The sequence below is a fragment of the Mchenga conophoros genome, linkage group LG7, assembly GCF_057382185.1.
Source record: "Mchenga conophoros isolate Kocher_MC1m ecotype Shallow Benthic linkage group LG7, M_conophoros_male_GT1.1, whole genome shotgun sequence".
NCBI classification, from domain to species: Eukaryota; Metazoa; Chordata; class Actinopteri; order Cichliformes; family Cichlidae; genus Mchenga; species Mchenga conophoros.
This window is the reverse complement of record NC_140532.1, coordinates 52,935,177-52,951,193: the sequence shown is the minus strand read 5'-3', so window position 1 is coordinate 52,951,193 and position 16,017 is coordinate 52,935,177. Positions and strand designations below refer to the sequence as shown.

Here is a 16,017-nt window from a genome sequence, read left to right as displayed (position 1 = left end):
AACGGACAAGTGGTTACAGAACGATGACGTCCTTCCTCTAAGTATCGGCTCCGGGGAAAACAACATCAGAAGGACCCCAGCCTGAAGCAAAAAAACACCGAAACTTTGCGTCTTTACCAACTGTTAGTTTCTACGACACGCTTATCGTAACACGTAACTCCGCGCACACAAAATGGTAAGAAATCAAATCGTTTAAAATACACAAATTGGCTTTTATCAGGGAGTTTAACGCGTTAGCATGTCGTGCTAGCGTTAGCTTTGGATTACATGTGGCTGAGTGACGCGCTCCGCTGCTCTGAACAGCACTGTGATTCTTACCGTGTCAAAACATTTTGATACTACTTAACCGGGTGCGTTATATTCCCTCTAATGTTAAAATTAAGAATATTTTCGGGTATTTATCTGTGGAAGAGCTATGTTAGGTGAAGCTAAAGAACATTTCGCTCTGCTTTTGTAGAGCTTTTATATTTTAGACAGTGAAGCTGACTGAAGTTCATTTGAACTGTCATACCTCTTATGCGTTTCTGTGTTGAAATAATCTCCCCTTGTCTTTTTACATCTGGACAAACCTGCCTGTTTTGTGTAAAACAAATTCATAATTTAGCCTTTAATGAGTAAACGTTACATGTAAACAATCAGTTACAAGGTTTTTTTTTTCTGTTTTTTTACCCTTCTGGCCCTTTTCTTTGATATAATATTTGATGAACATATTTCATTAAATTTCAAGTAGATCTAAGCTTCTTAATGTAAATTAAATAACTTCACAGCCCAACGTAGTGTTTTGGAGGTTTAAGTTAAATGAAACGTTTGTGTTGTGATGAAACCATTAAGGTTTGAATTTTTGTTGGCATTTCTGTTTCTGCCATCTGAACCAGTGCTGTCACAGAGTCAGCTGTTTACAACTTATTTAAATCATGAATTTTGAATCAGAAAAATATTGTTGACCTCCATGATCAGAGGTGTGTGGGACAACATCTCCAGCCTGCTGCCCTTTAATAAGAATCTGTGAAAACACACACTCATTTTGACAATATGTGCTGACCTATTTATTTTTGTTGTTGTTTTGTTGCTAACCTTGTGCTTTCTACATCTTATTTTTGGTGGGGTGGTTCAGAGAGCTGTAGAAATACCACCAGACTGATCTGAATTCATTGAGAAACTCGTATAGCTCAGCAGTAAATTCAGATGTGCCTGCTTCACAGCCTCTGGTACTCTTTATAGATTTTTATTTTTAGAATTAGACGGTTGTGGAGTTAAATCACTGAACAGGCTGTTATCAGTAGTGCTGGAGCTACAGTGTGCTGAATCCTGTGCAGTAGATTTTACTTGAAATTTCAAAGAGAAGCCATGCTCTTATTATATGTTTTAATTTGGTTCAATTGATTTTCATGATTGTTTTGTTTCTCTTGTAGCCCCAGAACGAGCACATTGAGTTACACCGCAAGCGGCACGGCTACCGTTTGGATCACCATGAAAGGAAAAGGAAGAAGGAGAGCCGTGAGGCCCACGAGCGGTCTCACAAAGCCAAGAAGATGATAGGTTTGAAGGCCAAACTGTACCACAAACAGAGACACGCAGAGAAGATCCAGATGAAGAAGACGTGAGTTTAAAAAAAAAAGAAAGTCAAATACAAAACACAAAAATACAACTTCCATAAACATCCAAATATCTAATGTGTCTTTGCAGCATCAAAATGCACGAACAGAGAAAGACGAAGCAGAAGAACGATGATAAGACCCCCGAGGGAGCAGTGCCAGCCTACCTGCTGGACAGAGAGGGACAGTCTCGTGCCAAAGTTCTCTCCAACATGATCAAACAGAAGAGGAAAGAGAAGGCCGTAAGTGTCGGCAAATATCTGCTCATCAGCTGCAGCTTTTCTAGTTTGTTTTTTCAGGGCCATCTTTCATTTTGCGATGTGTGATGTGTGGAAATATTGTCACTGTTTGTAAACTCCACCTTGATTCATTTCTGTAGGGCAAATGGGAAGTGCCTCTGCCCAAGGTGCGCGCACAAGGAGAGACAGAGGTGCTTAAAGTTATCAGAACCGGAAAGAGACAAAAGAAAGCCTGGAAGAGGATGGTCACAAAAGTTTGCTTTGTGGGCGACGGCTTTACCCGTAAACCTCCAAAGTATGAACGTTTCATCAGACCGACGGTAAGATGGAAGCAGATGACAGACTGAAATGTTTGCACGTGTTACACGTTATATTCTGCACTTGAAGGAAACACCTTTCTTTCACATGCTCATTGTTTATTGCCATTTTTCTGTTCTGTTTTCAGGGTTTGAGATTTAAGAAGGCTCACGTCACACACCCAGAGCTGAAAGCAACATTCTGTCTTCCGATCCTGGGAGTGAAGAAGAACCCTTCCTCACCCCTCTACACCTCTCTAGGAGTCATCACAAAAGGAACAGTTATAGAAGTCAATGTCAGTGAGCTGGGCCTGGTAACACAAGGAGGAAAAGTTATCTGGGGTGAGTCTTTAAACTCAGCTCATTTACATGTGCTGCAACAGTCCGATCACTCACCAGTCTTGGTAAATGATGACAAAATATCAGTGTTGACAAATGGTTACATATTCTTGGATGAGTGCAGCGGTGTGTATATTTACTGTATTTCAGGCTACAAATGCTAAATATTTAAATGTCATCTATTTCACTCCTTAGGTAAATATGCTCAGGTGACAAATAACCCAGAGAACGACGGCTGCATTAATGCAGTTCTGCTGGTATAAGACTTTGGACCTGCCTTCTGACCGTGCCTGGTAGCTGTTGTGTATCCACCTAAATTTGCAACAAGCAATGAAATCTGCAGACTCATGAAGATTTTGGTGCTGAGCTTGGTAACATTGTTTGTAACAAAAAGGACACTCTGAGGGGAAAAAGTGTGGCAATTACTGTGTGAAATTTAATAAATAAACTTGAAATGACACCAGATCCTTTTTGACTCTTGCATACTTGTGTGCACACATAAAAAATAGTAAGTCATGATGTTTTCCACTGCGTAAACAGGGATACTGGTTGTTGCTGATAATATTGAGGGTTCAGATACTGTGTTCAACAAAGGAGGACTGTGTGGGATCCTGACGGGCTGTTACATAAAGCCAGATCACAGCTATAATCAGACATATGAGTGCTATGTGTTCATGACGCTTTAACGTCTTACAAACTGCTTAGTTTACAGCAGTGTATGGTAGATAATAATTAAGCACTAGCAACAGGATCCCTTTGCTGTTGAAAAGCATCATAGAAACATGAGGACGTCCTTCTTTTGCATTAACATCTCTTTGGACCTCATATTGAGAGCTCCAGTTAGAAGATGCCAAATGCAAATTCAGTGTATAGAATCAATTCCATAAATATCAAACAAAGGGATAGGCTTTACCGGAATATGAAACTGCCTGTCAGTCAGTTGTCCAGTTGCTTTTGGGCCTCTGGAAATGAGAGACCTTGTAGAAAAATGGCTGAAATTCTAGAACAGCAATACTTCTGTAAAATCCCTTGAATTTAAGTTAAAGGCGACTGATTTACAAACCTGTTGTGGTGGTGTAGAGACTGAGATAAGAACCCAAAATTGTATTTTGAGAATAAAGTTGTTTGACTTTAACACTGTTAATCTCCACATTTCAACTTTATTCTCAGATAAATCAAACTATACTGTTTTATCCTGAAATAAAATGCCCATAAATAAAGATTAATTTCAAAACTCACTATTAGTCTGTCTCTAGTACACGAAATGGGACACATATACTTTGAACTCTGAAATTTTGTCTGTTGCAATATAAAGTTGCACATATGCATCATAAAGCTTAGTTAATATTCCTCAAACTGTTGACATCACACTTTACTTTTGCAGTGCTTAATTCTTTCAATAAAACAATGATTTTTGCTCTGTAATGTGTTTTTAGCTTCACATTTTACTAGACTTTATATTGGCACAAGAGCAAGGTCGTACTTGAATGTATATCAAGTTACGCTCCTCTTCACTCAGACAGGTTCACTCATTTAGACTTTGCACAGTCAGGTTTTGCAAGTTGTTTGATTATTATGCAACTCATGGCTTAGACCCCCTGCTTTAAAAAGTCAAACCACTTTCATTAAGGAATGACGACTTCATAAAGACCTTGCAAGTAGACGGCTTAACCACTAACATTTTTTCTTTTTTAATAACGAGTACTGTAACAATTAACATTTAGCTATTTTAATTGGTTTCCGCATGGCTTTCAGATACTCCTTATACAATCTGTATACCACTGTGTCCTGCTATGTGCCTATGTTCTAACCAAATGTGGAAAAACAAAACAGTCCCACAAAGAAAACTGGATATTTTATTTGTGCATTGCTACTCTGGTGGTGTTTGCAGCCAAGAAGCTTGGTAAGGTAAGTTTCCATAAGCACCAATTATCTCAGAGTGAGAGGAAGCCATAAACAGCTGTGCAGAATATGAAAAAGATCCTTGAAATGCTTTCAAAACCCAATAAAGTGTCAGATTTGGGGGAACTAGCAGATCATTTCCTCCTGTGGAAAGTGCCACGATAACACAAGTGTATGCTCTCATGCTCTTCCTTTCATCTTTCCCAGACAGTATTGTGCTATGAGGGGAATCATTTTTTACTTTCTTTAAATCAAAATAAGATAACCAGTCACATACAACCACATTTTTGAATTATCAAAAAAACCCAAAACAATAGTAATAAAAATCCTGAGTTTACGCAGGGCCCAATTGCAGCTCCAGTGATGCAAAAAAAAAAAAAAAAAAAAAAAAAAAAAAAAGAGAAGTCTGTGGTGTCCTTTCAAGTGAGATTATATTCATGCATTACAAACATTCATAATATATTATCATATATAATATATTTGCAATGAATCACATGAAGCTAATTTAAGACATTAACAGTAGCACACATGTTTTGCAAATGTTAATTTTAATATGACACATGTAAAACTATTCTGCGTCATTACTTTTTGGACTGCACAGTAATCCTTTTCTATAACAGCTTCACTGTGATGATCTCACCTACAAAGTCCTCCCTTGACTTAATTACATGTACAGTGGACCAGTGGGTAAAAAAACAAAAACAAACCTAACTTTAAAAGTACTAAAAAGAATTTAAAATTAAGTAGTAAGGCAGGTGTTTTCCAGTAATCTATATGGATGCATTACACATTCATGCACCACAGTGACAGTTTCACTGACTGAAGGACACCCTTAATAACCAAGAAGCTCTCAGGAAAATCTCTCTTTGAGATTCTTGCGACATAAAAGCAGACATCAAGCTCCTTGATCAGTTGCAATGGAAAGTATTTCATTCTTATTAATGTTTCATTCAGCTGGCACTGCGCTCTTCATCAGCCCTTCATTCAGTGCGAGTGACATGTAACACTACAGAAGGCCTCCTGATATAATCTCCATGACCACAAGGCCAGACACAGAAACCGTCACAAAGACCTCTTGAGTCAGCTCTTTAGTCTTTTGGCTGAGTGTTTTCCTCAGGGGAAAAAAAAGTGCACATAGTGACCAAGCCCGGCATCCATCAGATGCTGACATTATGTGTAGTAGTCCAGCTTGCTCTCTATCGTCTTGCAGCCTTTCACAGAGAAAACCCTCTCCGATTTGGGGAAATACACTAAATCTCTGGCCACCATGTCTGCCACGTCCTCGTTTGGCTCGATGTCTCTGGCTTTCATCTCGGCCATGGCGCACTGGACGACGTGTCGGTACTCCAGAGGCAAGAAAGGGACGAAGAAGTCCACCAGGTTCTTGTCTATCAAATTCGTACGATAAAAGCCACCTGGAACAAAGATTTCCATGTGGAGCAGTTACTCATTTATAAAGGATAAAGGCAGAAATATTAGTGTCGTTTACACTCACTTTGGTTGTTGTTGAACACTGACAGAGAGAGCGATGTTTCCAGGTCTTTGAGCTCAATCTCTTCTCGATCTCGCCCTTGTTTCCAAAAATCTAACGCCGTCTGTATAATGCTCTCCCCTCCAGCATTGCTATGACAAAGATTAGAAACATAAGATTTAGCGTTCAACTGTCTGTTATCACTCACAGCCTTTATACCTTTATTTACTTCATTGTTGAGAATAAGTATAGCACACTCCTTATACTGCTAGGGATTTTTTTTTTGTGGACAGCACTGCTCATATTCAGTTGATTTAATAACAACAATAAGAGCCCATTAGCCATTACCATCTCAGAAACCTCTTTCCAAATGTGTTTTTGAGGAGTAGGAGCATTGCTGTTCACATGCACTGTGCAACACCCACACAGATACAGAACCTGCTTAAAGTGACTTAGTCCTGTGGAAATGCATTCAGCTTTTCACCTGAGAAAGATGAAGATTGATTTGCGGTAAGAAACTCCGTCCAGCTTGACATAGTAGTCCAGGTAGGGCTTGATGCTGTCGATCAAGCCGGGATGCATCTTATCCATCTCGTCAAAAATGAACATGGAGCGTTCGCAGTTTGTGACGTTGCCTTTGATCCACTGCTGTAACTGAGACTGAGGAGAGAGAGGCAGCAGAATAAATCGGACCAAACAGAGCAAGACCACTGGGTTTCAATCAAAAGCTAAATGCGTGGCTCTCCGTACCTTATAGCATGCACTTTGACTTTGATGTGGAAAGTGAAGTGTGGATGTGAACACATGAACGAAGCTGCTGTCCATTCCCTCCTTGTAAATGTTTTCAGCAATCAGCTTACTGACAAAGTTCTTCCCTGTGCCCGTCCATCCGTGCAGGGAGAGCACCAGGGGCTTCTTCGGGTTCTCATTGCTCATGAATCCACTCACAGCTTTTAAGAGGATGCGTGAAGCGATGTGCTGCCCAAAGAGTTTGGTATCCAGGTCATTTTGGAGACCTACACAGCAGAATGTCAAAGGAATTAACGGCTAAATGTATGAGTCTAAAACTATTTTCTTGCATTCCTTAGCCACAGCAGTAGGGCTGCTAAAAGTCTCACCTTCTTCATTATCATAAACCATTTATAAGTTCATATGTTCATGTAGTTAGTGGAAAGATATATCAACAAGTACCTGACAGGACAGTACAAACTTTGTGTGCAAGAAAGAGTAACTGATCAAATGGTTAAAAAATAGAATGGATAAAAATTTGAATAAATACTTTAAAAAAAATTTATTAAGTGCACTGACAGCTTGGGTAACCTCCAATTCTCCATTGGATAATCTGTGAAGGCGGATGGATAATTAAATTTGTATTATGGCCATAAAAGATCTGAATCAAACTCCAGCTGCAACTAGGTTTATGGTTCATGTGACCAAAGTACTTTAAGCTGCTCCCAGATCCTCAAGCTGACCAGCTTGGAGGATAAAAAAAGGCTAACATCGTGCCTTTTAGAAGAACTTCATTTAGAACACCCTCTTAATCATACACTGCACGGAGACGAGATGAGCAGTTAAGACTACCTAGAACAGTGGTGTCAAACATAAGCAAACATTTCCATCATTTTACAGGCTGATAAAAAGTTAATGTAAACATTCACAGCACATTTATACACATCTACAGTGAGCTCCTTCAGTCCTTTCACATTTAAAGAGGCAGCAGTGGCGGTCTTTGGCTTAGATCAGGTTACCCGATGGGTCTACATAATGTTCACTGCTGAAAGGTGATCTAAAAGTCTTTTACTCTGATAGTTAGCTTTCAGTTTCGAGGGTTAAAATAAGCCACACCGATAGCACTGTAACGTCGGCGCCGTACGATAACGTAACTAATTAACGTTACAGCTGCCTGCACTTTTAATCGAGGTCAAACAAACCATGTGCACAGAGCTATTATGTTTACACTGCACGGGGCACCTGCTCACCTGTCGCATTGAAGGCGATCCATTTGGAATCGCAGCTTTCGCGAAAGTAATTGTAGATAGTCCGCCCTAGAGTCGCGCCTATACCGATAACCACTGTTGTTGTGATCGGATCAAATGCTTTAACTAGCACGCCGACAGTCAAAAAAATATGCAAAAGAACATATACGTGTCTCGCTCTCATCGTTAAAACTAACTAATTTCGGATATGAGTCGTTTTCTGTGGCAAAATAGTCATAGCACCACGGTGATACCGCGCTAAACATGTAAACCAACTAGCTTCTTGCTCTACAACGCAGAACTTCCTTATTCGTCACGAACACGTGACAAATGCGTCGCTCTACGCTCAGCAGGCAAAAAAATGTTTATCAAGTTTAAAGATGCAAAAAGACAAGAAAAGAAGAGAAAAGCACTATACATGTTTATACCAATAAACTAGTCGTATCGCTAGCTTATCATGTAGCACATCCCCCGCTCAGCTAACGTTAAAGCGGCAGTTAGCGACAGTTGGGGTGTTGTTTGTGTGCAGTTCAGAATAGGTTCAGGGGTGTTTGGTGGGTATGCTACCTGTCTTGTTGAAAGAAATCCACTCTGGTCGGCAGCACTCGTGGAAATAGTAAAAAATGTTCTGATACCTAGCCAAAATCCCGGTGAGAGCCGCAGCCATGCCGACAGCTATGGTGGTGCTAATGGGCTCTATCGCCTGCGTCGTGCCGGAGCACACCAGCATCCACAGCAGCAGGATGTGCCGCGTACTCGGCTTCATTTCTCACAAATGTCACCGCTTCATAAAACAGAGTAGGAAAAAAACAAAAGCAGGGAGCCTGTGAGCGGAGTGAGTGAACTCGATACAGTCAGCTGGCGAAGGTGGCGCTGCGGTTGTCATGGGTCCAAAGGTGAGGTTGCGTCTTCTTCTCCTTATCTATTTTCGGCAGGATTGACAATTCGCGCGTGACGTCTGCCTCTCCCAGGTCCGGATGTTGCAGTCAGTGACTCCTGCAGGGACGTGCACTCCTTTTGTTTTTTCTTTCTTTCTTTCTTTCTTTTTTTCTTTTTTTTTTAATTTTAAATATTTGTGTTTTACAATATTCTTCCACACTATGTGGTCTTTGGAATTGTGCTCATAAAGCTCCTCCATGGTTTCACATTAGGTCTTTATTTACAATATGTTACAGTAAGCCAAATATCCCCAGGTCACATTGGACTTGTCAAAAATCAGGATAGTTTTGGTACCAAGGAGAGGCCGCCATATTTTATATATACTATATATTGTTTTGTTGTCTTGTGTATTGTGAAGCTGGTCTTTTGGTGGAGAGCATTGCCAAACACAAACATTTCCCACAGCATAACAGTTATGGAGGAAAATCACTGACCTCAGCTGCAGACTAAATCAGGATATGACAGTTTTGAAAGACCATTCAAAATTATTGCAAAATTCACTGAACTTCTGACGGAGCCATTTGTCCAGTAAAACATCTGTTTAACATCCAAACTCTTTTTTTTTCTTTTTTTTTTTTACTAATTCTGGCACTTACAAAATGAATTGTAAGCTATTCATGTATACGTAATATAACATTTTACATAAATAAAAAAGAAACAATACAACAATCTTTGCACTGATATTTATTTTTAATTGTATAAATATGACAGCTCTGGTTCTGCTATAATGAAACAAAGGCCTCAGGTGGACCTAAGGAAGAAGGTGGTCTGATGTCTTTTTGATCCTGATCCTCAAAGAGCTGAGCACTCAGCATCTATCTGCACTCCAGTGCCAGTCTGATCACCATGGTAGTATCTGCACACTACCGTGGTGATCAGACTGGCAGGAGAAAAAGAAGAGCATAGAAATAAAAAAAACAAACTATAGGAGAGAGAAGACAGTTTAACAGCATCTGACATAACTAAAGGAGGGGTCACCTAATCTACCCTGACTAAAAACTTTATGGAAAAAGAAAGTTTTAAATACAATCTTATAAAAAAAGAGTGTCTGGATAGTCATGGGTAGCGCTCTGGCTGTGGTGTTTTGGATGAACTAGAAGCATCTCACACAGTTTTCAGAAAAGTCTGATAATAGGTTATTAAGAAATTCTTAGACAAAGGAAGGATTTCCATTTCTCTACCATGTGTCATGACAAGACTGAGAGTGTGATTAAGATGATGGGTGGGCTCATTTAGAATTTGAGATAGGCCAGTTGAGTCTATTAATCAATTTAATGTAGAGTTAAGGCAGTCGTGTAATTAGAATGTTAAACCGTGGCTGGAAGTCTTCAAATAAACCATTGATGTGATCGCAAAGCTGTTTCAAAACAACTCGTGAATTTTTGCAATTAAAAAAAGGTGAGAAATTGGTCTATGACCATCTAAGGCATCTGAATCAAACAAAGGTTGACTATGTAATGGTCTAATTACAACAAATTTAAACCTATCTGGCCTTTTCATTAAAATAAACTGATCATATTTCAAATAAAAGCCCAAATAATGGTAAGACAATCAATTACATCTCTGTCTAGGGTTAGTTCATCAGTAAGGATTGTTGCCAGTTCTACTCCTTTTAAGTAGGAAATGGGTCTTTTAAACCAACATATTCTTCCTTCAAGAAATTAACACTCAAAATAGAATAAATATTAAATAATTTATTAACAAGGACCTGGGAGAGAAAGACAATGTTCAATAAAGTTAAGTATTTTTTTCTGCTGTAAATAATGATTCTATCTATATAAATTATGTTGCTTAAATAGATGTTTAGATTGGCTTGTTAGCTATTCTGGGAGCAGGAAGAGCAGTGAACTACAGAAAGATAAGGAATTTGATGCCACGTCTTCACATTAAATGTTAAAAGATGGGTTTCCAGATCCATTTTAATAAAAGTTTATATAAGCAACTTTCACTCTGTGTAAATATCCATTTCAAAGTTTATCCTAAACCAGTGTGAGGCATCACTGCTTTGACTTGGTCTCTCTCTCTCTCTCTCTCTCTCTCTCATATATCCTACACTTTTATTCTGTTTCTCAGTTCTGGATTACCTCTGTGCCCCTGTTCTGCATACTTTCATCTGTCCTTCCCTGTCAGTCTTTTCGTCTTCCAAGCAGTCAGTTTAGTTTCCTTCTCCTGATGTTGTGTTTCCTCAAATCACAAAGCAAAGAAGGACATGTTTATGGGCTTAAATTATGAATTCAAATCTTGCTAAAGATAGACCACAGTTAGGGTGCTTCCTAGCCCTAACCATTTTATCATCTTTAAATGTCTCAAAAATGTGTCTAGATGTCATAACATAAAGTGAAATTCATGAGTGAACTAGCTATTTTCCACCATTACTGGGTTTTTTCCCTATCATATAAACATATATTCTAACATATATTTGCCACTATTCCATTCTTGGTATTTCTGCATTGTGATGACTATGTGATGTGATTTTACCTGCTTAAATAATGTGCAGATAATGTAAATTTCATGTCCTATAAGGTCGCCTCCTGCCTCAGCTTGACATAAACTTTTTTTAGCACGTTAAGACAACTAGTGCAAGGCCTGATTGGGAAGAGTGTAACCTGGATCATTTTTTGCAGCTTAATTTTAAAATGGTCACAATATGTTTTTACTCTGCTGGTATATTAACAATCGTTATTGTTATTGCAGCTTTCAGATGTGCAAACATAACTGATTAAGGGTATTTATAATAATGAACAGATGAAAAAATAAATAAATAAGCAGAACGATAGCCTCCAGTTTGACAATTGGATTCACCTCCACATCTTTCTCCAGATCTGTTATCTGCTTGTGATGAAATATTGAGAAAACAGACCCTGCGTGGCCTTGAAGCTGCCTGTCAAGCAGCTCTGCAGTTACGTCATTTCGAGTGGAACTCCCAAACAGTAAATGCAATACCTCTGTAAAACCCTTTGAATCTAAAATTATTTACTGGTTTAAGACAAATTTTAAAATATGACTTAAAATCCACTGTGGGATGTGCATGCATAGGCAAAAATAGAAAGAAATAATATAATTATCCCAAAAAGTTAAACTAACCAGCAAAACCAGGACTAGCTCCACTGTGGGGTCTAGTTGGACCACACGTGGGATTTATGGTGGATAGATCATTTGTGTTTACCAGCACAACAGCTGGAAAATTAACATGTAACAACGATATATTTGTGCTGCTTTCCTTGTTTTTATCAATTAACTTGACAGGAAACACTAAGAGTTCCCTGATTCTGCAGATCAGCTGCAAACGTCCTTCAAGGTAGTCAACTGTGAGAGGGCTGCCTTTCATAAATTGATATAAATGTGCTCCTAATACTGCAACAATTGCTAAACAAGCTAAATTAACCAGAGGTTAACCTGTGCTACTTCCATTGAACAAATCTATTTAGATTAAGATGCTTTTAAAAGTAATAGCACACTGGCCTTGGTGGAGGTGGGTTGAGAGCACTTTACCAAGTTTAGATAGGGCTTCTTTAACTATGACTGTATTCATTATGTTTGCTGTGCTACAGGATTTCCCCTCACTGACTCCAGCGCTTGACAAATCGGGCACCTTCTCAACAGCCATCAAGTGAGAAAGAATAACTTTGCAGAGTAAAAATATATGACTAGTTTTAAAATAACTTTGCTGTTACCAGTTAGTAACAGATTAGAAGTCCTTTCTCCTCTTTTATTCCCACCAGTTTCTCATGGGTGCTGTTGTTCTGTCCCCCAAAGCATCAGAGCTTCAGAGGGAAGAACAGAGGAGACGGGTCAACCTCTAATCCCACTGTAAATAGCACTACTGCAACCTCACACTGACCCCCCACTCCCCTCTCTTTTCACCTCATCTAACCCTCGCCTTAACCCCCCTCACAGCGATAGCTGTGGCTGAACTTAAAGAATCGAACCCGGCTGAAAGCAAATTCTTGTGAAGTGAACAGTGAGAAAATCAGGCTTACCGCCACCACGAGGGGTTCACCGCTTTCATGTTGCAGTGTGTGATAATGGAAACTAGAGGAGAAACAGAAGGGGAAACAAAAATAGACATGGGATCTGCAATACCAAAAAAATGAGTCACGCGTAGTGGGCACTTAGAGCCGCATTTATTGCATCATGATAATCAGACACTGGAATAAATCCACTCAAAAGTAGAACAGTTTATTTTAAAAGTCTGTGTAACACATTTTGATTGCCAATGTGTTCTACATGAGAGCTCAGAGCTAAGCAACATCATCTGTTTTTGCTGATTAATCAAGGAAAAATGCAATTTAATGAACATGCTTTTTGGCTAAATTGTAAGTAAAATCCTCAGAAGGATTGTATTTTGTATTGCTGGTGATGCCAAAGCATTTATTAAAACATCTCTTTCAAATAATTTCCACAAAACTGATCGATGATATGCTGAAAAGAGTGCAGACTGCCTCTTTGCAGTTTCTTCCACCTGATGGTGGTGCTGCAGGACAGGCAGCTCACCAATGATCAGCTACATGCTTATCTGGAGACTTGTATGTGAGAGTTTGTGTAGATTACAGCTCCCTCTACAGGCTAAACATTCCTCATTCCTAGTGTGCTGTTGCAGGGTTTGCTGCTTTTTCCTGGACCGGCACAAATACCTTGATCCTGACCTCTACTCACTACTATTGGAAAGATTAATGGCACTGCTTGCTCTTAAAATAAATTGAGATTATCCACCCTGATCTCAAAAATAATAAATAAATTTAGAAGAATACGATTAATCCTTACTTAGGGAGCTGAATTTAGTTTTAACACAGTGATGAATTTGGTAAGTAAAATGGGCAAACAGTGTAGAATAAGCCAAAAGTCAAAAATCTAAGCCACACAAACTCTGTGCACAGATCGTAGATACTTGCGTTTTATGTTATGATCAGAATGCTAAGAATAAAAATTGCATCAGATTTGATGGGTGTATTGCAAGGGATAAAACTGGATTTTTAAAAGTTGACAGACAGTATTCACAGTATATGCCAAGGATGTCAAACACCAAACTGTCAAACCGTTAGCTTAAACTGAGGCTACAACTACAAAGACTAACAGAAGATGAGCACTAAATGGCCTGTATTTGTATAGCGCTTTACTAGTCCCTAAGGACCCCAAAGCGCTTTACATATCCAGTCATCCACCCATACATTCACACACTGGTGATGGCAAGCTACATTGTAGCCACAGCCACCCTGGGGCGTAATGGCAGAGGCGAGGCTGCCGGACACTGGCACCACCGGGCCCTCTGACCACAACGGGTAAAGTGTTTTGCCCAAGGACACAACGATCGAGACTGTCGGAGCCGGGGCTCGAACCGGCAACCTTCCGATTACAAGGCGAACTCCCAACTCTTGAGCCACTAGAAGAATGGAAAAATGTTGCCTGGTCTGATGAGCTACTACTGATCAACTACTTTCTGCTTTAACATTTGGACAGTACGGTGAGAATTTGGCATAAACAACATGAAAGCATGGCTCCATCCTGCTAAACTAATACCATAATGGTATGGGGGGATATTCTTATGACACATTTCCGGCCCTCTAGTACAAGCTGGAAACTGTTTAAACACTACAATTAATCAGTAGTGTTTTTGTATCCCTTTATGACCACGGAGTACCCATCTTCTGATGGGTCCTTCCAGCAGGCTAACACACTATATCAAAAAGCTCAAATCATCTCAAACTGTTTTCTTGAACATGACAGGCCTCCACAGCCAGGCTAGCATTAGGTGATTAGTGAGTGCATTTTACAGCAGGAAGTGTAACGTTTAAATCTTTAAGAATAGATTGCATCACGAGATTGGTTGCCAAAAGAGTTTGAGTCATCGTCACTTTACAACCTACAGAGACAGACATTACAGAAAATGTCCTCCTTTGTCGATAGATAAAACATTAAATAACCGAGGATCTCCTGTTTGTTTTTTGTCTTTTACTTCACAGTGGTCCACACTAATGTGAAATACATGAAAAGATGGTTTGAAAAGATAGTTTTGGTGATTTACGGCAGTAATGACATTAGATTTCCTTAATGTGAAAAACGTAAGCATTACTGAAAGTGCACTTTATTATCAGTTTTAAGAATGAATTATGAAATATGAACATTTTTAGCAAGTAGACTAAATGAAAGAGAGTAATTGGATTGAGGGTTTTTTAACAGTTAAAACCACTGGTTTCAGTGGTCGACCTACTTAAGATTTGACATTGTAATGTTTTCAGAGGTTCAGACAACATAGTTAAAAATTTAAAAAAAAAGAAATAAAAATTTAAAAAAAGCAAACATCAAATGACCTAACATGACATCTTCCTTTGCTGATGCTAACATCACTGTTATTATAGATTACATCTCTTGCCTTGGTGCTGTGATGTATGGCAGTCACCTGCTGGGGTCTTGTTTTGCTTTCCTCGATACATTAAAATATGGGAAAAAAATCACCCAAAACACTCAAACTCAAACCAACTGTGTCTGTGTGTGTCTTCTTCCGTCCACATTTCATGTTCATATATAAACTGAGCAGCTCACAGAGAAACGTGAATGAGCCAGGAGAGCAGAGTCAATTCTCCACAGATAACATGGAACACCTGCTCTCAGGCTTGTACTACTGCACCATATGTGTGACATTATTCTCTGGATCCCTGCAGGAGTGAGCTGGGTTTTCTGTTGGCTTGCAAATATTTTCAAGCTGCAATGAATGAATAATTATTTCACGATAAACCGAAATTAGCTTCATCCTGGCGTAGATACGAACATCACTAAAGATAAGCAAAAACCTCTCACAGTCGACCCTCAAGGAAAAATTCTGACAAACATGGCGCACAACAAGTAGATAAACAGAAATAGTGAAAGGCAATGTTCATCCTCTGAGGCATCAGCCTCCAGAAAGCTACATTTTTCCTAGCAAAATAGGAACACACATATCCCAGCATGCAGCAGGACAATAAGGACTAAGTGGAACTTTACTCTGAGACTGAGAGAGAAAGAACATTTCTGCACAACAATGCTTGCCGTCATGCCACAAAGATGCTCTGAGCTGTTCCTATTGTGTCAGGCCAGCAGCCCAATATGTAAACATCCTCTCTTTACCGAATCACGACTATATTCAGACCCCGAGCAGGAAGTGATTTCATATCCAACATCCGCCTCAGCCTTCCTCTTTTAGGTGGTGAACGATCCTGGCACCCGGACTCTCAGATCAAGGAAAGGGAGTGATGGAAGAGCTAGTTAGTCTTTGCTAATGTAATT

The 16,017-nt window shown here is 39.4% G+C and overlaps 2 protein-coding genes across 3 annotated transcripts; one reads left to right on the top strand and one right to left on the bottom strand.

Moving 5' to 3' along the window:
* Positions 1-15: 15 nt before the first annotated feature.
* Positions 16-2,934, top strand: nsa2 (NSA2 ribosome biogenesis homolog (S. cerevisiae)). The gene is made up of 6 exons (XM_085280114.1): positions 16-175; positions 1,413-1,600; positions 1,687-1,837; positions 1,975-2,154; positions 2,280-2,472; positions 2,665-2,934. The coding sequence occupies exons 1-6, from the start codon at positions 173-175 to the stop codon at positions 2,730-2,732; spliced, it is 783 nt and encodes a 260-aa protein (XP_085136240.1). The 5' UTR covers positions 16-172; the 3' UTR covers positions 2,733-2,934.
* A 1,658-nt stretch (positions 2,935-4,592) lies between these two features.
* On the bottom strand, positions 4,593-8,737 carry tor1 (torsin family 1). Of its 2 annotated transcripts, none has more exons than XM_085280112.1 (5): positions 8,386-8,737; positions 6,593-6,858; positions 6,327-6,502; positions 5,867-5,994; positions 4,593-5,786 (listed from the first exon to the last, which is right to left on the bottom strand). In XM_085280112.1, exons 1-5 carry the CDS (start codon positions 8,582-8,584, stop codon positions 5,542-5,544), a joined length of 1,014 nt encoding a protein of 337 aa, XP_085136238.1. In that variant the 5' UTR covers positions 8,585-8,737; the 3' UTR covers positions 4,593-5,541. The 2 variants fall into 2 exon arrangements, with proteins under 2 accessions (XP_085136238.1, XP_085136239.1); XM_085280113.1 differs by lacking the exon at positions 8,386-8,737 and adding an exon at positions 7,822-8,127.
* Positions 8,738-16,017: the final 7,280 nt, after the last annotated feature.